Raw genomic sequence first — 19,802 nt, forward strand, 5'->3', positions numbered from 1 at the left:
TTTTTTTTTTTTTTTTTTTTTTTTTTTTTGGTACCGGGGATTGAACTCGGGTCCTTGTACTTGCAAGGCAGGCAGCAGAACCACTGAGCTAAATCCCTGGCCTCTAGGCTATTGATTTTTGAGTGTTGACCTTGTGTCCAGCTACTCTGCTGAAAGTGTCAATTAAGTCTAAAAGTCTTTTGGCAGAGTTTTTTGGATCTTCTATGTAGAGTATCATATCAGCAGATAGTGACAGTTTAACTTCTTTGTTTCCTATCTTTATTGCTTTTATTTCTTTCTTTTGTCTAATTGCTATGGCTAGTGTTTCTAGAGGTATATTGAACAGGAGTGGTGATGGTGGACATCCTTGTCTTGTTCCTGATTTTAGTGTGAAGGTTTTTAGTTTTTGACCATTTAGTGTGATATTGGCTCTTGGTTTTTCATAGATAGCCTTTATCAGGTTGAGATAAAGACCGTCTATTCCAATTTTATATAGATATTTTATCATGAGTCGGTTTTGAATTTTGTCACATGCTTTTTCTGCATCTATTGAGATTGATCATATGGTTTTTGTCCTTGACTCTGCTAATATAGTGTATTACCTTTATTGATTTACATATGTTGAACCATCCTTGTATCCCTGGGATAAATCCATCTTGGTCAGGGTATATGATCTTCTTGATGATCTTTTGTATTCTATTTGTCAGTATCTTATTGAGGATTTTTGCATCTATGTTCATTAGGGAGCTTGGCCTATAGTTCTTTTTTTGGTTAGGTCTTTCCCTGGTTTTGGAATCAAAGTAATACTTGCTTCTAGGAATGAATTTGGAAGTATTACTTCCCTTTCAATTTCATTGAAGAGTTAGTTTAAGGAGTAGTGGCGATAGTTCTTCTCTAAATGTCTTTTAGAATTCCTCAGTGAATCCATCAGGACCTGGGCTTCTCTAGTTGGTAATGTTTTAATTACATTTTCAATTTCACTGAGTGTAATTGGGGTATTTAGACTTTTTGTATCTTCTTTGTTCAACTTTGGAAGTTCATATTTATCTAGGAATCTGTCTTCTGTATTTTTCATTTTATTAGAACAGATTTTTGAAGTAGGTATTGATGATCTTCTGGATTTCTGGTGGATCAGTTGTGAATTCGCCTTTTTCATTCTTAATTGCATGAGTTTGAGCCTTTTCTTTCCTTTTTTAAATAAGGCTGGCTAAGGGTTTTTTCTTTAGAGAAACCAAATCTTCAATTCATTGATTTTTTTTTTTTTGTATTGTTCTGTTAGTCTCCATTGCATTAATTTCTGCTCTGATCTTCATAGTTTCCTCCCTTGTAGAAGCTTTTGGTTTATCTTGCTAGTCTTTTTCTAGGAGCTTAAGGTTAAGCTTTTGGTTGTTTATTTGAGCTCGTTGTGTTTTCCTAGTATGGGAATTTACTGCTATGAATTTCCCTTGTAGAACTGCTTTCATTGTGTCCCATAGATTCCTGTATGTTGTATTAGTATTATCATTTAATTGTGGACACTGTCTAATTTCTTCTTTAATTTCCTCTATGACCCAATTGTTGTTCAGCTGGATGTTATTTAATTTCCATGTGTTTGTGAAGTTCTTGCTGTTTCTTATGCTATGATCTCCAGTTTAATTGCACTATGGTCTGATAATATACAAGGGATAACTTCAATTCCTTTGCATTTACTTAAGCATGTTCTATGAGCTAGCATGTAGTCTATTTTGGAGAATGACCTGTGTGCAGCCGAAAAGGATGTATTTTCTGATTTTCTGGGGTGGAACACTCTGTAGACATCTACTAAGTCCATTTGTTCAAAGACTTGGTTCAGTTCTAGTATTTTGTTGTTGATTTTTTGTCTAGATGATTTGTCTATTTGTGTCAGTGGAGTATTGAGGTCCCCCACTACAACTGTATTAGTGCTTATTTCATTTTTCGTATCCATTAATAATTGTTTTATGTAGTTGGGGCATTAGTATTCAGTGCATATATATTTATGATTGTCATTTCTTCCTCTTGTTCCCTTTACAAGGATGTAGTAGGCTTTGTCTCTTTAATTAGTTTTGGTTTGAAATGTACTCTGTGCAAATAAGATAGCTTTATCCCTACTTTTTTCCGGGCTCCTGTCACATGGAGAACTGTTTCCCATCCTTTTACTCTCAGTCTATGAATTTCTTTGTGGATTAAGTGGGTTTCTTGTATGCAGCATAATGATGGATTTTACTCCTTAATCCATTCTGCCAACTTATTTATTTTGATTGGTGAATTGCGGCTATTAACATTGATGTTTGTAACTTTTATGTATTAACTTTTCATTATCATTATTTTATTCATTATCATAATGAATTATTTTCATTATTTTCCTGTTGTTGTTTCTTTTATTTTTTATTTTTCCCTCTCTCCCTTTAATTTTTTGCCTTGCCTGGTATATTTGCTTTGTTGTTCTTTATGGAGTTGTGGCCTTTATTTTCTTTTTCCAGGATATTGTTTAGAAGTATTTAGAGTGCTGATTTGGTGTTCATGAAATCTCTCAGGTGTTCTTTGTCAATGGAAGTATCTTATTTCCCCATCATTTTTGATAGTTTTGCAGGATACATTAGTCTAGGTTGGAGGTTGTTTTCTTTTAGGACTTGAAATACCTCTCTCCAGGTCTCCTTGACTTGAGGGTTTGTGTTGAAAAATCTGCTGTGATTCTTACGGGCTTTCCTTCACATGTGATTTGTTTCTTTTCTCTAACTTCTTGTAGTATTTTGTTCTTCTGTTGGATTTCCAGGATCTTGATTATTATATGTCCAAGTGTATATATATATTTTTGATCATGGCTATTTGGAGTCCTGTATGCCTCACTTACCTGTATGTCAAATTCTTTGCCCTGTTTTGAAAGTTTTCTGTCATTAATTCTGTGAACAGTTTTTCTGTCATTTGTACTTTTTCCTGCTACTTCATGGATTCCTGTTAGTCTAATATTATTCTTCTTTGCACCATCTAAGAATTGTTGGATCAATTTCTCATGATCCCTTATTGTTTTTAAGAGATTTCTCCATGGTCACTCAACACAATCCTATCTTCTGTATCTGAAATTTTATCTTCACATTCATTCATTCTGCTGAGATTGCTTTCTATAGAGTTTTTGGTCTGGATATCTATTTGAATCTGTTTCATGGATTCCATTTCTTTTCTGTGTTGGGCATTCAGCTTTCCATATCTTTCCTATACCAGGCATTCATGGTTTCCGTCATGGTCCTGAGCTCATCTATTTTTTTATCAGTTTCTGTTCTAGAGTCTCTAATCATGTCATGCATTCTGCTCACTATGGGATATTATTTCTGTTTTTAATTTTTCTAGAGCCTCATTCATCCATGTTGTTACTTCCTGTGCTATCAGTTCAGGGCATTCAGGTGGTTGATTATTAGATGTTGCCACCTCATTTCCCCCAGAGTTTATCTTTGGTGAGGTGGAAGTCTGTGTTTGTGCCTTGTTTAAATGTCTTCTCCTTTCTGTTTTTGTTGTTGGTACTGTCCTTGGTTGAATTCCTACGTTAATACTTCGATCTTCCAACTTTAGGTTTTGTGTCTCTAATGACTCTGAGGCAATGTCATTTTCATTATACCAGGAAGGACAACTGATTAGATCAGTCACAACACCTTAGCCTAAGTTACAACAATCAATAGCACAAAAGCATCAAGTACAGTTTAGAAAATGACAATTTGTGGTAGTTATTAATCTATCACCTTTAACTTTGTGAATTGAATCAAAATCAAGGACCAGCCCAAAACATGTTTATAGTGAATAAACTCTTCAGTTTAGCAAATTTACCCTTCAGGTTGGGGACTTAGAAGGAATTGAGGAGGGAGGGATAGATAGGATAGAGAAAGGTTAGAAGTGAGGTCAGAGGATACAGGAAGATCACACAAACTCTAGAAAGCTGTTGAAGAGAAGAGGAGAAGACAATAAAAAACACACAAAAACAGAACAAACTAACATTAGAAGGGAGGCTAGAGACTGTAATCACTTTCTTTGAAAACTGATGGCAATTGCTGGGCGTGGTGGTACACATCTATAATCCCAGCACCCGGGAGGCTGAGGCAGGAGGATTGCTGCGAGTTTGAAACCAGCCTGGGCTACATTGTGAGTTCCAGGTTGGTCTCAACTAGATGGTGAGACCCTGCCTCAAAATGCCAAAAAAAAAAAAAAAAAAAAAAAAAAAAAAAAAAAAAAGAAAACTAATGGTAATTGAGAGGAGGAAAAGGAAATAAATTTGAATTAGGATAGGAACAGGAACAAAAAGGGAGAGAAATGAAGACCAAGGTGGGGGAGAGGGGGAGAGGGGAAGAAAAGATATGAAAAATAAGATTAAAAAAGGAAAAGAAATTTGAGAAAAAAGATAAAAAATTTAAAAGTGTTTAAAGAGAAAAATATTACTGTGAAAATGAAAAATACAAATAGATATGGAAGGCCTCCTTCAGGGTATGCCTCTGTTGACACAGTAGACAGCAGCATGGGCAGGAGTGTGCAGATCTAAGTTAATTAATCTCAGCAAGCCAGCAGCTGTCCCCTGAGCTTCAGACTGATTTCTGGATGCAAGTCCAAAGTTGAGATCTCTGACCTCCTGCTGAGTTGAACTCTGCCAGGTTCTATTGTAGGTTCCAGGTGTCTTTCCCCTGAAGTTTGACCAGGTTCTGGTGTGGGGTGCTGGTCCCTCCGGCTTATGGTGGTGTGGTATGCCTTTATTACAGAGATTTTCTTCACTTTTCCATTAGGCTTCAGTTTTCATCTAGGAGCCTCAGAGAGACCCTCTTTCTCTTGTGTGGGGGAGGGTGCTCTTTTTCTTGTGTGTGGCTGTGTTGGCCTCTGTGTGGCTGGACTCTTCTGCTGTGCTGTGCTGAAGGGCCCCTTTAGCTTTTAAACATCACATTGAGCTACAGGTCTGATCATGTTAGCAACCCAACCGTAGCACCCCCATTTCATAATTGGAGTTCAGAAAAAAACTGTTCTGAAGCAATTATAGAGGTACAAGGTCTAACGGCCTTTTAGGGTGATGGTCTTCTTCCTGGCAAAATCCTGAGGATGTGCAGAACTTCGTGTAGCAAGAGACAGGGAGTGTGTGTGTGTATGTAGTAATCCACTCTTTTAACAGTCCATTCTCCCTGAGCCTTTGGATCCCTTGCTGTGTGGTACATGAGAGCAGTTCTGGTCTGTTAGCTTCATTTTATATAGTGTGCTTTTTGGACCTATTTTAACCAGTCTACCAGATAAGACTATTGGAATTCTTTTGAACCTCTTGAGTTGGAACATTAAGTCTGGAATCTCTGCTTAGTTTACCCATGATCTATTGAGCTTGATCCAACTATATTATTATTTTTTGGGTACTGGGGATTGAACTCGGGACCTTACAAGGCATGTGGCAGAACCACTGAGCTAAATCCCCTGCCCCAACCATTTATTTTTTTTCACCATTATCCACATACTCAATATCCATTCCCACACATTTGCCCTAGGATTTTGTTTATATTAATTGGAAAGATCAGGTAGTTCTTCTGCAGTACAGCACTTATCTTAATGGGTTATACTTTGTATCTTATCCTTCAGTGCCTACTGTAACTTGAGTCTTATTATGCTGCTAGGAAACGGTGTGGGTAGTGGGAATGGATTCTGAGGAGAATTAGATTTTGCAAAGCAGCTGACTCAGGATTTCAGATGCCTGAGGCAAAGCAGTGTTAATCTTCTCTGATGAGATGGAATAGCAAATTGTTGTTTTTAGCAAAACATTTATTGGTACATTTTAGATATTCATAATGATAACATTCATCATGGGGAATTTTACCTGTAAATGATGTATCTTTTGCTTCCCTTTTTTCCCCCATTCGTTTCCTTCCCTCTGACCCTTCCTTCCCCTCCTTATTTATAAAAGCTTTGTTTCCTTTTTTCTGTCCTTTTTGTTTTTGTCTCTTTTTTCCTTTTCACCTCCCTCTTCCCTGTTCCCCTTCTCTTTGAACATTTTTTCCCCCATTTCCCAATATCTGTTACACATTTTGGTCCTTATTTCCATTTTTGGTTTCTCATACAAGAGAAACAATGAGGTATTTAAACATGTGTGTCTGAGTTATCTCACTTAAGAGTATGGTCTCAAGGTGCATCCATTAGCTAGAAATGTCTGAAGCTCATCCTTCTTTATGGCAGAGTAGTACTCCATTGCATAAAAAAAATCACATTTTCTTTATTCATTGGTTGATGAGCATTTGGACTGTTATCATGATTTAGCTATTACAAACTGTGCTGCTATAAATATGTGTCTGCATATATAGTTATGGTGTGATGCTTTTAATTCTTTTGGGAAGATACCAAGAAGGGAAATAGTTGGATCAAATATAACCTAGTTTTAGTTTTTTGAGGTATTCACACTGATTTCCACAGTGGTTGCACCAGTCTGCATTCCACCAACAGTGGAGAAGGGTTCCTCTTTTTCCCTAGAGCCATGTCAGGATTTGTTGTTGGCTGATTTCTTCATAATAGCCATTCTTTCTGGAATGAGATCTTGGTGGGATCTCAGAGTTGTTTTAATTTACATCTTGAATGACCAGTGATGTTGAACATATTTTCGTATATTTACTTGCTGTTTCTTTTTCATCTGAGAAGTGTCTAATTTATTTCAGATGCCCAATTTTGGACAGGGTCTTTAAATTGGGGGGGGTTCTTAATTTTTGGGATTCTTTATATATTCTAGAAAGTAGTCCTTTGAGGAACACTAGGCAAAAATTGTTTTCCCTTCTGTGGGCTGTCTCTTCACTCTGTTGGGGGTTTCTTTTGCTGTGTGAAAGCTTTTTTAAAAGATAAGATCCCAGTTGTTGATTCTTTGTGATAGTTCCTGTGCAATTGAGGTTTTGTTCATAAAGTCTTTGGCTGCAATTGTCTTCAAGAGTTCTACTTATTCTGCCTTCCAGAAAATTTAGTGTTTCTTTTTTAATACTTAGATTTGATCATTTTGATTTTAGTTTAGTTCATGATGAAAGATATGTGTTTAGTTTTAATCTTCAGAGTGTGGAAAGCCAGTCTTTCCAGCACCACTTATTAAAGAGGCTCTCTTTCTTCCAGTGAAGGTATTTAGCTCCTTTGTAAAAAAATAAGGTGGCTGAATATATTTTCAGTTATTTCACATCTTCTATTTTGTTCCATTGATCCTGTGTCTGTTTTTTAGCCAGTACTATGCTGTTTTTATCACAGTAGCTTTGTAGTATACTTTAAAGTCAGAGATTGTGATGCCCCCTGCCTTCCCTTTGTTGTCCAGAATTGCTTTTGATATTCTAGGTTTCTTCTGGTTCCGGATGAATTTTAGGATTTTTTTTTTTTCTGATTCTTAGATATGCTATTGGTATTTTGATTGGGATTGCATTAAATCTGTATAATAATTTTGAAAGTATGACCCATTTTCACTATGTTGGTTTTCCTATCAAAGAACAAGGGATATCTTTCCATTTTCTGATATCCTCCTTGGTCTCTTTTTTCAGAGTACTGTACCTTTTCCATGTAAAGGTCTTTTAATTCCTTTGTTAGATTGATTCCTTGGTGTTTAATTTGTTTGGATGCTATTGTGAAAGGCGTTGTTTCCCTAATTTTTCTCTCAGTAAGTTTGTTATCTGTATACAGGAAGATTTTAGAGTGTTGACTTTGCATCCAGCTATGTTACTGAATTTGTTTGTTAAATCTAGAAGTCTTTTGGTGGAATTTTTGGGGCCTTCTATGCAGAATATTATATCATCTGCAAATCATGATCATTGAACTTCTTTCTGTCCTGTTCTTCCTTTTATTTATTTTTCTTTTCTAATTTCTCTGGCTGTTTCCAGAATTATATTGAATAAGAGTGGTGACAGTGGACACCTTTGTCTTATTCTTGATTTTAGAGTGAGAGCTTTCAGTTTTTTGTTTATTTAGTATGATATTGACTATTGATTTGTCATAGGTGTCTTTTATGACATTGAGATAAAGACCATCCATTCTAATTTTCTGTAGTGTTTTTATCATGAATAGGCATTGGACTTTGTCAAACACTTTTTCCGCATCTATTGCAATGATCATACGGTTTTTGTCTTTGATTCTTTTAATATAATATATTACATTTATTGATTTTCATATGTCAAACCATATTTGCATCCCTGGCATGAATCCCACTTAGTTATGGTGGGATGATTTTCTGCATTTTGTTTCCCAGTATCTTATTGAGGATTTTTGTGTCTTTTTTTAGGGAGATTGTCCTGTAGTTTTCTATTTGGCTTGGATCCTTCTCTGATTTTGGGATCAGCATAATGCTTTCTTCCAGGAGTGACTTTGGAAGTATTGCTTCCCTTTTAATTTCATTAAAGAATTTGAGAAGTAGCGGCATTGGCATTAAGTCTTTGATAAATTTTTTGTGGAATTTAGCAGTGAATCCATCAGAACCTGGGCTTTTCTCCATTGGTAAGTTTTTAATTACATCTTTAATTTCATTTACTCATATTGGTTTGTTTAGAATTTTTATATCTTCTTGATTCAACTTTGGCAACTCACATATATCTCTAGTAATTTGGCCATTTCTTCTGTGTTTTCTATGTTATTAGAATATGCGTTCTCAAAGTAGATATTGATGATCTTCAGGATTTCTCCAGGCTCTGTTGTGATTTCACTCTTTTCATTCCTAATTGGGTGGATTTGAGTCTTTCCTTTTTTTGGTAAAGTGGGCTAAGAGTTTGTCAGTTTTATTCACTCTTTTAAAGAACCAACTCTGATTCCTTGACTCTGTGTATTGTTTTCTTAGCCTCATTGCATTAATTTCTACTCTGATCTTTATAATTTCCTCCCTTGTACAAGCTTTGGGCTTGACTTGGTCTTCTTTTTCTAGAAGTTTAAGGTCCAAAATTAGGTTGTTCAATTGAGCCTGCTATTTTTTTGATATGAGAATTCACTGCTATAAATTTCCCTTGTAGGACTGCTTTCATTGTGTCCCATAAAATCTGGTATGTTGTGTTGGCCTTATCATTTAATTGTAGAAACTGTCTAATTTCTTTTTTAATTTCATCTGTGACCCTTTGGTTGTTCAGGAGGGTGTTATTTAATTTCTGTGTGTTTGGGAAGTTCTTGTAGGCTTTTTTTTTGCCATTGATTTTCAGTTTCATTGTACTGTGGTCTGATAATTTGCATGGAATAATTTCAATTTCTTTGCATTTACTTAAGCATGTTCTTTAAGCTATTACGTGGTCTGTTTTGGAGAATGTCCTGTGTGCAGCTGAGAAGAATGTATATTTTGATGATGTGGGGTGGAACACTATAGACATCGATTGAGTCCATTTTTTCAAAAGTTTGGTTCAATTCTGATATTTCTTTGGTAATTTTTCATTTAGTTGATCCATTACAAATGTATTAGTGCTTTCTTGATTTTTCATTATCTGTTATTATTTGTTTTATGTAGATGGGTGTGCTGATATTTGATGCATATATAATTATGATTGTTATATTTTCCTCTTGGATTGTTCCATTTACAAGGATGTAGTGGCTTTCTCTGTTTTTTGGTTCATTCGTTGCTTGAAATTTGCTTTGTCTTAAATAAAATAGTTATCCTTGATTTTTTTCTGGATTCCATGCTGCAAGGAATATTATTTTCAATCCTTTGACTTATATGAATTTCTTTTCTTTTTTTTCTAGTAGCAAGGATTGAACTTAGGACCTCGTGCTTGCCAAGCAGCACAGTGCCACTGAGCTACCTCCTTGGCCCTGTGTAAATTAGTTTTGAATTAAATGTGTGTTTTTGTGAGTTATCCTTGATTTTTTTCTGGATTCCATGCTGCAAGGAATATTATTTTCAATCCTTTGACTTATATGAATTTCTTTTCTTTTTTTTCTAGTAGCAAGGATTGAACTTAGGACCTCGTGCTTGCCAAGCAGCACAGTGCCACTGAGCTACCTCCTTGGCCCTGTGTAAATTAGTTTTGAATTAAATGTGTGTTTTTGTGTGTGTGTGTGTGTGTGTGTGTGTGTGCAGCATATTGTTGGATCTTGCTGCTGCTTTTTTTTTTTCCCCTTGGTACTGGTCATTGGACTGGGGACCTTGTACTTGTGAGGCACGTGATGGCACCATTGAGCTAAAATCCCCAGCCCTTGGATCCTGCTTCTTGATCCATTCTGGAATGGCAACTTCTACCACAAAGAAGACTCAGAGTTTTGGGATTTCGTATTCCCAGCTTTATCAGGTTGTTGCCATTTATTTCCATTCTAGTTTTCAGGATCTGATTCCTTCCCAACCAGTGCTGTTACTTTATTTTAATTAATTAATTAATTAATTTTTGGTTCCCGGGAATTGAATTCAGGACCTTGTGCTTGCAAGGCAGGTGGAGGAATCACTGAGTTAAATCCCCAGCCCCCAGTGTTGTTATTTTAATGGCAGATGTACTACAAGGTTGGCAGTTCAATTTATGCATGTGCTTCTTTCTCTTAAAACAGTGGCAATTTGTGGTATGATTTTTCTGGAGGTCAAACATCTGAAATTTAGGTGTTGACAAACTTGATTCCTGCTGGAAGCTCTGAGGGAGAATGTTCTAGACTTCTCTCCTAGTAGCTTTCTGTGGTTGCTGGTAATCGCTGTTATTCTTTGGTTTATAGGCCTATCACTTCAGTTTCTGTTTCTCTCTTCATGTGGGGTTCTTCAGTCTCAGTTTGTGTTTTAATGCAGCCACTTGCAGTTTGACACTCTTAGATTTTCAGCAGTCAGAGTTGAAGCTGTAGGAGGTAGGCTTATTTTATTTTTTCAAGGAAGACAAAACTTGCTGGTAGTTTGTACAGTTCTTGAACTGGTAATTTGAATCTCTGAGGTCATCCTTTTCTTTCCCCACTTTGTGCACTGCTATTAGGAGCAACTACTGGTAGCTTGTAAATTTATGCTACTTGGTAGTTCGACAAAAATGTTTTAAGGTATTTAAATATGTGATCACCCAGAACCTTGATTCTTGTTTTGTTTTGTTTTTTAGTACTACTGAGGATCAAACCCAGGAGTGCTCCACCACTGACAATTTTGTATTTTGAGACAGAATCTCTAAGTTGCCCAGGCTGCCCTCAAACTTGGGCTCTTCCTGCAGGGCTCAGAGTAGCTGAGATTACAAGTGTGCACCATTGTGCCTGACTCCTTATAAATATTGATTAGGTATATCCATAGGTAATGTTTTATGTGTCTTTGTTACCGTAGTGCACTATAGACTATCGGTGTTCTCTTTGCTACCAGAAATGGAGTCATTAATGCCTTCATATCTAATCCAGTTTAGAGAACTGATTCCAGGAACTGAAGAGCTAATTCAGAAAACTTGCCCTTAAAATTCTGTTCTCCTGAGACCATTCTTAGTACCAAAATCTTTATTTGAGTTCTTCAGGGAAACAAAGCCATGCAGGACTGTGTACACATGTATATGCTCATGCACACACACATGTACATATACACATCAGGTAGGTAGGTATTTACCTATATCTCAGGGAATTGGCTCAAGTGATTTTAGTGGCTGGCAAGTCTGAAATTTTTAGGTAAGGCCAGCAGGCTGGAAATTCCTGCAGGATTTCTGTTTTGCAGTTTTGGGAATTTTTTTTTTGGAAATGGTAGTCTTTGCTTTTAAGGCATTCAGATGATTGGGTAAGACTTTCATCTGCTTTATGTAGAATCAATTGATAGTAAATGTTAATCACATCAAAACTGAAAAAGAGATCCAGCCTGTAACCTCATCATGATCTGCTGGTGATTTCAAATACTTGATTCTTTAGGGAGGTTGGGATCCTGAGTTTTTGTTGCTGTTTTGCAGTGTTGACAACTGAACCCAGGGCCTCACATATGCTAGGCAATTGTTTTACCCCCCTGATCCAACTCCCTAGCCCTCTGTAACAATATAGTGCACTATAAAAGCAGGCCACGCAGTGTTACATGCCATATGGTGACTTTTCAGCTAATGACAGGCAACATAATACAATGGTGATAGTAAAGGTTATCATGAGTGTCAAAAATTATTATTGCCTAGTGATGCTGTAGCTGTTGTAATGTCATTAGTTAGGTGTTCATGATGACACTGATGTAGGTAAACCTATACACTACCAGTCATATAAAATTGTAGTGCATATAATTATGTGTAGGACACAGTACTTGATAGCAAATGACTGTCACTCGTTCATGCCTTTACTATCCTATCATTTTTATTGTTATTTTAGAGTGTACTCTTTCTCCTTATTAAAAAAAGTTTACTGTAAAGCAGTACACCATGTTGTGTTGGCTGGACCCTCACATGTCATGTTTACTGCACCTCTTGATTGATCAAGTTATAGTGATAATCAAAAGGCTGAGGCAGTAGACTCACTTAAGCCCACAAGCAAGACTAACCTGTGTAACACAGCACGATTCATTCATTACCTGAAAAGTCATCATGTGACATGTAACTTTATGTGACCTGCATTTACAGAGGGCTAGGGACTTGGGTTGTGGTAGAACAGTTGTCTAGCATGTGTGAAGCCCTGGCTTCAGTAGCTAACACTGCAAAACAGCAACAAAACTCTTAGGATCCCAACCTCCCTTATGGGTCAAGTGTTTGAAATCAGAGCAGATCATGATGAGGTCGTAGGGCTGATGTCAGTCTTCTCAGGCACTGTGAGCCTCTGCCAGCCTTTTTCCTTCCCCTTCTCTGGTCTAGAATTTGGAGGACCTGGAACATAAGGGACACAAGAGCATGGGCCCAGCTCCCTGGTTCTTCAGTGCTTAGTGCCTGGGATAGAGTAATATACAGAGGTGTTTGTTGAGGGCTGGGGATGGAGCTCAGAGGGCAAAGCTCTGGGTTCAATCCCCAACACATACACACATGCACTAGCATGCGCATGTGCACGCGCGCACACACACACACACACACACACGCACGCACGCACACACGCGCGCGCAGACACACACACTTACACCCCTTTGAGAAAAACAGGATAAAAATGAAAGCTTGTTCTTGGGTAGGACTGCATCCCCACAAATACATTTAGAAGTATTAAGGATCCTTGTTTGTCCTCCCAGGAACATTTCATTTCACTTACTATAAGAATTTGTTTTAGTTTTTATTCCTATCTATCAAATCACTTTTAAGACTGTTATTTGTTTTAAAAATTCTACACCCTTTGGGAATCCATTCTTCAGGACTGTATAATAGAGACCTTAATAGTATTTCCTTCTTTACTCGAGGCCTAGGAAAAATGTATTTGTTTATATTTGTGTTGGTATATTTACTTTATTGAAAGTAGAGTTTTCTGGTACTGTTTGGTCAGGTGATCCTTCTGTCTCAGCCTCCTAAATTCTGGGATTATATTTGACCATGCCTGGCTGGTCAAATTTTAAAGAATTTTTTATTTGTAAATTTTTATTACTGATAGGATATGTTTGCACTACATGATGATTCTATTCATTGTGAGGAGATGGTACATGTATATAACACACCTGCTTTTTATTTTCCCTTCTTTTCTCTTTCCATTTGAGGTAATTTGGGTACTTGGATTAATTTATCATAATGATGATTCTTAAAACAGGTAACTGAGCCAACCAAAGCATTTCACTTCTTTAAAATGTCTTTGTTAGTAGGCCTTATTTGAATGCATTTCTCTGTTAATATATTACCTATTAACCCCAAGATTTAAAATAATTTGTTGAGTAATGTATCACTGCTAAGCTAACTTTTATTTAATCTGCTTTCTTTTTTATTTATTTTTTCTCCTAGGGGACCTCCGAGCTTGTACATACTGTAGAAAAATAGCTTTAAGTTATGCTTACTCCACAGACAGTAATTCCATTGGGGAAGACTTGAATGCTCTTTCAGATTCCGCTTGCTCTGTGTCTGTCCTTGATCCGAGTGAACCTCGAACGCCTGTTGGGAGTAGAAAAGCCAGCCGCAACATATTCTTAGAGGATGATTTAGGCTGGCAAAGGTATGTCACTTGAATGTAATTTTATTTCAACTTGAGAAATATTGATAATTTTGTGACCCATGAGTGTTTTTGGTTAACCTTTATTTTCTTTGAATTGTTTTTTGCAAATTCACTGTTTTCTCCTTTCTCCTCAGCTCACCTCCTGAAGGATCACACATGTTTATGAATAGTGATGATATAAATTAATTAGAATCTAAACTTCATGAGAAGAGAGACATTATGTATTTCTTGTTCAGGGTTCTGTTGTTGGCACCAAGAACAGTGCATGAAATGTGTACATTCTGAGAATATTTGTTGAATAGGCAATAGTGGTCATTGAGATTTATATTCTAAATATCTTCTTTGAGAAGGAGCATGCTCATAAGATTTTTATAAATATTTTCAAATGAAATTAGATATTTTTTCTTCTAACAGACATTTCTGTCTTTCTGTATATTTAAATATGCCACAATGCCTGGTAGTATGGGATGCTGTGAACTCTTTCAGGGAAATTACCTAGAATTGTTTGAATTCAAATCTTAGATAATGTGAAATAGGAAGAAAAGGGCTAAAGGTGTAGGAAAGTGGGAAGGGTAGGGGAAAGGTAATAAGGGAAAGAAAAAAAAATAGGAGAAAATGAAAAAATGGAAATAAAATGTTTGTAAATGGGGAGGGGAGGGGGGGTGAAGTGGGGGCAGGGACAAGGGGAAAAAATGAGAACCAAGACCTGTCATGTAGCGGTACAAGATCCAATGATGAATGTAACAGTACTGTATACCTAAAATGTACCATTAAACTCAATGAGGGAAAAGAAAATCTTAGATTCACTAGTTTCTAAGTGATTATTCAGCTAAATAATTTCTTATGCATAACACCAAATATGACCATATCAAAACACTTAGAGCTTTAATTAACATTTTCCTAATGAATTATTTTCTCAGCTCTTCAGGGAATGAGGAATAAGTAAATGATGTATTTAAACAGAAATAAAAAGCAAGTTCTGTAGTCACCTATCCAGATAATTTTATTGGCATTTCAAATGCAAGCTTTCATTATCATCCTTTTGGTATTTGATATACTTAAGATTAAATCCTATGCATTTTCCATCTTAATTAAAGGATGAACAGAGATGGCTCATAATCTCACTGTTGCAGCACTTCGTTAAAATAGGGTTTTCCTTTTGCTGTCCCAAATGATCTCAGTATCTCCCCATTTTCTCTGTAGTTTGATTCATCCAGACTCCTCAAATACTTCCCTCTCCACAAGACTTGTGTCTGTTCAAGAGGATGCTGGGAAATCTCCTGCTCGAAATAGGTAAACTGCCAAATAAAAACACTGTAGTCTACGTCATATTTTTTTTATAGTAATAAGAACATATATTCTTGCAAAAGTTACACTACTTGTATAATTTCCTAGCTCTAAAAGCTTAATCATTTCTTTTTGCTTGTCAGCTGTTGCTTTCATTCAGGGGCTCTTTTCAGGATTCTCCACTGCCTTCAGATATCAGAACCTCCAACACTGTCTTCTAGTTTGGTAGAAAAACCTGGAGGATGTGAGAGAATGAGTCACATGGACATTTTGTGAAAGAGTTTCCCAGTTTTAGCAATTATGAGTAAGTTTGCTATAAACATCTGTCTCAGTCACTTTCTTGTCACTGAGGCAGTATCTTGACACCTACAATTTAAAGGAGGAAAGGTTTATATTTTGCTCGTCATTATTAGAGGAATCAGCCTATAGTTGGCTGCTTCTCAGTCAGGAAGGGCATGGTGGAAAGGTTTGATGGAGAAAGCTGCTCATGTCACAGTGGTGAGGATGAGAGCCAGGAGGAAGAAGCCAGGGGTCGTATCATGCCCCATGACCATCCCATAACAGGACATGTGGCTCTGGATTCCTCTGTGGATGAACCCATTGATGAGTACATACAGCCATGATCGAGTCAGTTTCCAAAAGTCCCACCTCTACACCAGAGAGGCTTCTGGGGGACACTGGGATCTAAACCATCACAACACCTGTGTGCAAGTTTTTGTGTTGATGTAGTTTTCAGTTCATTTGATTAAAGAGCATGATGGCTGGATCTTATAAAATTTTTTTTGGTTGTCAAGATATAACCAAATTATCTTCCAAACTGTCTTTGTCATTTTGCATTTATACCAGCATAAATGAGTTACTTTACATCATTTCCAGAATTGATGTTGCCAATGTTTTGGGTCTTGGTCATTGTAGTAGGTGTGTAGTGGTATCTTGTTATTGTTATAATTTGTTATTTTCTTATTACAAATGGTATAGAGTATCTCTTCATGTGCTTACTTAATGTTTTACCTTTTTGTCACTGTGAAGAAATACCTGATACAAACAAAAGAAGAAACGATTTATTTTGGCTCATCTTTTCAGAGGTTTCAGTCAAAGGTCACTTGGCTTCATTGTTTCAGGACCTGTGGTGAGACCAAGGACAAAATATACTTATTAAAGGCACACTCCCACTAAGGTTCTCATTCTAAAGTTTCTGGCACCTCCTGTAGTACCATCAGCATTTTTGGGGACACATGTGACTCTGGGGAATGTTCCAGACCCACACTGTAACACTTAGCATCTGTATGTCATCTTTGGTAAGGTGTCTGATAAAGTGTTTTGTCCATTATATAATCATGTTCATTGTCTCTTTTTTGAATGTTTTTTTTTTTCTTTTTTTAAGTTTTAGATAAGAGAAGCAGAGGATTGTCAGGAATTCGAGGCCAGCCTGGGTTACATAGTGAGTTCAGGGTCAGTATAAATTACATAGTGAGACTGTCTCCAAAAAAAAAAAAAAAAAGATTTCTTTAGATAAGATTTTTGTCTGATTTTTTAAATAAATATTTTCTTCCATTGTATAGTTTGTCTTTTGGTTCTCTTAACATTGTCCTTTACAGGGCAGAACTATTTAATTTTCTTTTTTCTGTTTTTTTTCTTTTGGTACCAGGAATTGAACTCAAGGCTTCATGCTCGCCAGGCAGGCGCTGTACTGCTGAGCTACATTCCCAGCCCTGTTTAGTGTTTTTGAGACAAGGATTTTACTATGTAGTTCAGGCTGGGCTTGAACTCACAGTGTTCTTCCTGCCTTAGCTTCCCAAGTGCTGAGGTTACAGGTTTTCACTATCACTCCTGGCCCAGAAGTATTTAATTTTAGCGAAGTTCAGATTATCACTTGTTTCTTTCATGAACTGTGCCTTGGTGTCATTTCTAAAAAAGTTATATCAAAGATCATCTAAGTTTTCTTTCATATGGTAGTTTCGTATTTCTGCATTTTATACTTAGGTCTGTGATACATCTCGGATTAATTTTTGTGAAGGGTATGAAGTCCTTTGTTTAGAGTTTTTGTTTTGTATATGTTAAGCTACTCTAGCATCATTTATCAAAAGAATTATCTATTACTTCATGACAATTCCTTTGCTGTTTTGTCAAAGATCAGTTGACTCTTTATCTGGGTCTATTCATGGGCTTTCTACTGTCTTACTAACTTGTTTATTCTTTTGACAAAACCATATTGTCTTGATAGCTATGTAGAATAGGTTTGTAATAAGTCTTGAAGTCAAGTTGTATTAGTCTTTCTACTTTTTTCCTTCAGTATTGTGCCATTCTGGGTATCTTGCCTTTCATTGTAATCTTTAGATTCATTTTGTCAATATCTGCAATAAATTGTAGGGATTTGAAACAAGATCTGACATCTTGACAATGTTGAGTCTTCTATACGTGGACATGGAATATCTTTGCATTGTTTGATTTCTTTTAGTAGAGTTTTGTAAGTTTTCCTCATTTGTATCTTGTACACATTTTGTTAAACTTGAGTTCGGTGTAGTGATGCGTACTTATAATCCCAACACTGGGGAGTTTAACTGAGGTAGGAGGATCACCTTGAGTTCAAGGCCCAGCCTGGGCTACATGGTAAGTTCGAAGCCAGCCTGTACCACATAGCAAGAGCCTGTCTTAAAAAAACCAAGAAGCAAAACAAAAACCCTCCTCCCAGAAAAGAAATTTTGTTAAACCTAGACCTGAGTATTTAATTTTTAGAGGTCCTAATGTAACATATTTTTAACTTTAAATTCGCCTTGTTCATTGCTGGTATATGAAGAGAGGATTAACTTTTGCATATAAATTTTGTACCCTGTAATTTTGCTATCACTGATTATTTTGAGGAGCTTTTTCTTTTTTCTTTTTTTTTGGTACTGGGGTTCGAACTTGGGACCTTGTGCTTTTGAGGCAGGCAGTAGAACCACTCAGCTTAATCTCAGGCCCGACAATTTTACTTTTTCTATTCAGTAAACCTTTTCTTTCTTTTTCACGTCATATTGCATTAGGAGAGATTTTTCAGTACAGTGGTAAAAGAAATGGTGAAAGAACATTTTTGCATTGTTTTGTGATCATGGTGGGAAAGCTTTAAGTTTCCCAGTTAACTGAAGTTTTTATAGATATTCTTCATTGAGTATCCAGATTGCATTAAGAATAGAAGAAAGTTTCTCTGTTCCCATTTCATTGAGGTTTTTTTTTTTTTAATAATGAAAAGGTGTTGAATTATATCAGTTGCTTTTTCAGTACATATTGATATGCTTTTTCTTCAGCCTGTTGATGTGATTTATGGCTTACATTAATTGATACTTGAATGTTGTGTCCTCTGTGTATATCTGGGATAAATCCCACTTGAACATGGTGGATAATTTTATGCGTTGTCAAATTGGATTTGCTATTGTTTTGTTGAAGATTTTGTATTTATGCTTTTGAGAAGTACTAGTCTGTTGTATCTTTATCTGGTTTTCTATTACAGGAATATTGCTTTCATAGAATGAGTTTGGAAGTAATGTATTCCCCCTGATTCTATCTTTAGGAAGACAATGTAAAGACTTGTATACTTTTTTCCTTAAATGTTTGGTAGAACTTATCCTTGAACCCATTTAGGCTTGGTGCTTTTTTTTTTAAAGAAAGTTATTAATTATTGATTCAGTTTTCTTTTCTATGTAGGCCTATCTGTTATTCTTGTGTGAGTTTTGGCAGATTATGACTTTCAGGTAATTGTTTCTAGTTATGTCTATTAGATGTTTAGTGAGGCTCCATCTTTCATTTCCGATATTAGTACTTTGTGTTTTCTTCTTTTTTCATAGCTAGAACCTTATGGATTTTTTTTTAGCCTTTTCAGTGAACTAGCTTTGGTTTCATTGATTTTCTCAGTTTTTTTGACTTCCACTCTTAATTTTTATTTGCTTTCCTCTGCTTACTATGGATTTGCTCTTTTTCTAATTTCTTTTTTTTTTGATACCATTGATTGAACTCAGGACCTTGTGTTTGTGAAGCAGGTGGCACCACTATTGAGCTAAATCCCTGGCCACTTTTTCTGATTCTTAAGGTGGAAGCTCAGAATTTCAGATCTTTTCTAATGTGTGTATTTAGTAGTGTAGATTTGTCTGTAAGTTCTGTTTTTGTTGCATCTTGCACATTTTGATATATTTTTGTTTTCATTTGCTTAAAAGTATATTTTAATTTTTCTTGAGCTTTCTTATTCAACTCCATTTTTTTTAGAAGTGTATTTTCTCATTTCCCAAGTATTTTGGGATTTTTCAGCTATCCATTGTTGATTTTTACTTAACTCTATTGTGGTTTTTCTGTTTCTTTAAATTTGAATTTGTTTGAGTATTGCTGGAAACTTGGTCCCCTGTTAGGTAATATTGGGAGATGATGGCATCTAGAAGAGCTGGGGCCTAGTGGAAGGTGGTTAGTTCATTGAAGGTGTTACTCTGGAAAGGCTTCATGTAGTTTTCTGGGAACCTGCTTAATTTCTGTTTCAAAGATTGTTCTACAAATAGGAAGCCTATGGCTGAGGATTTAGCTCAGTGGTTCTGCCACCTGTCCTGCAAGCACAAGGACCCGCGTTC

General features: G+C 36.2%; 1 protein-coding gene across 14 annotated transcripts in view; it reads left to right on the forward strand.

Annotated features, from left to right (window-relative positions):
• Pikfyve (phosphoinositide kinase, FYVE-type zinc finger containing) overlaps positions 1–19,802 on the forward strand; it is a 120,655-nt gene that overhangs the window by 14,855 nt on the left and 85,998 nt on the right. For 13 of the 14 annotated variants that reach the window (XR_778673.2, XM_010616067.2, XM_010616065.3 and 10 more), the window contains 2 exons: positions 13,719–13,926; positions 15,130–15,219. Coding sequence is in view for 13 of the 14 variants with exons in the window: in XM_010616067.2 (XP_010614369.1) it covers positions 13,719–13,926; positions 15,130–15,219 (298 nt within the window). In the remaining variant the exon portion in view is untranslated. Of the gene's footprint in view, positions 1–8,264; positions 8,431–13,718; positions 13,927–15,129; positions 15,220–19,802 lie in introns of those variants that run through there. The other variant, XM_010616075.2, reaches the window with a different exon arrangement.

Source organism: Fukomys damarensis, unplaced genomic scaffold (genome assembly GCF_012274545.1).
Source record: "Fukomys damarensis isolate Sample0158 unplaced genomic scaffold, DMR_v1.0_HiC HiC_scaffold_16, whole genome shotgun sequence".
Taxonomy (NCBI): Eukaryota; Metazoa; Chordata; class Mammalia; order Rodentia; family Bathyergidae; genus Fukomys; species Fukomys damarensis.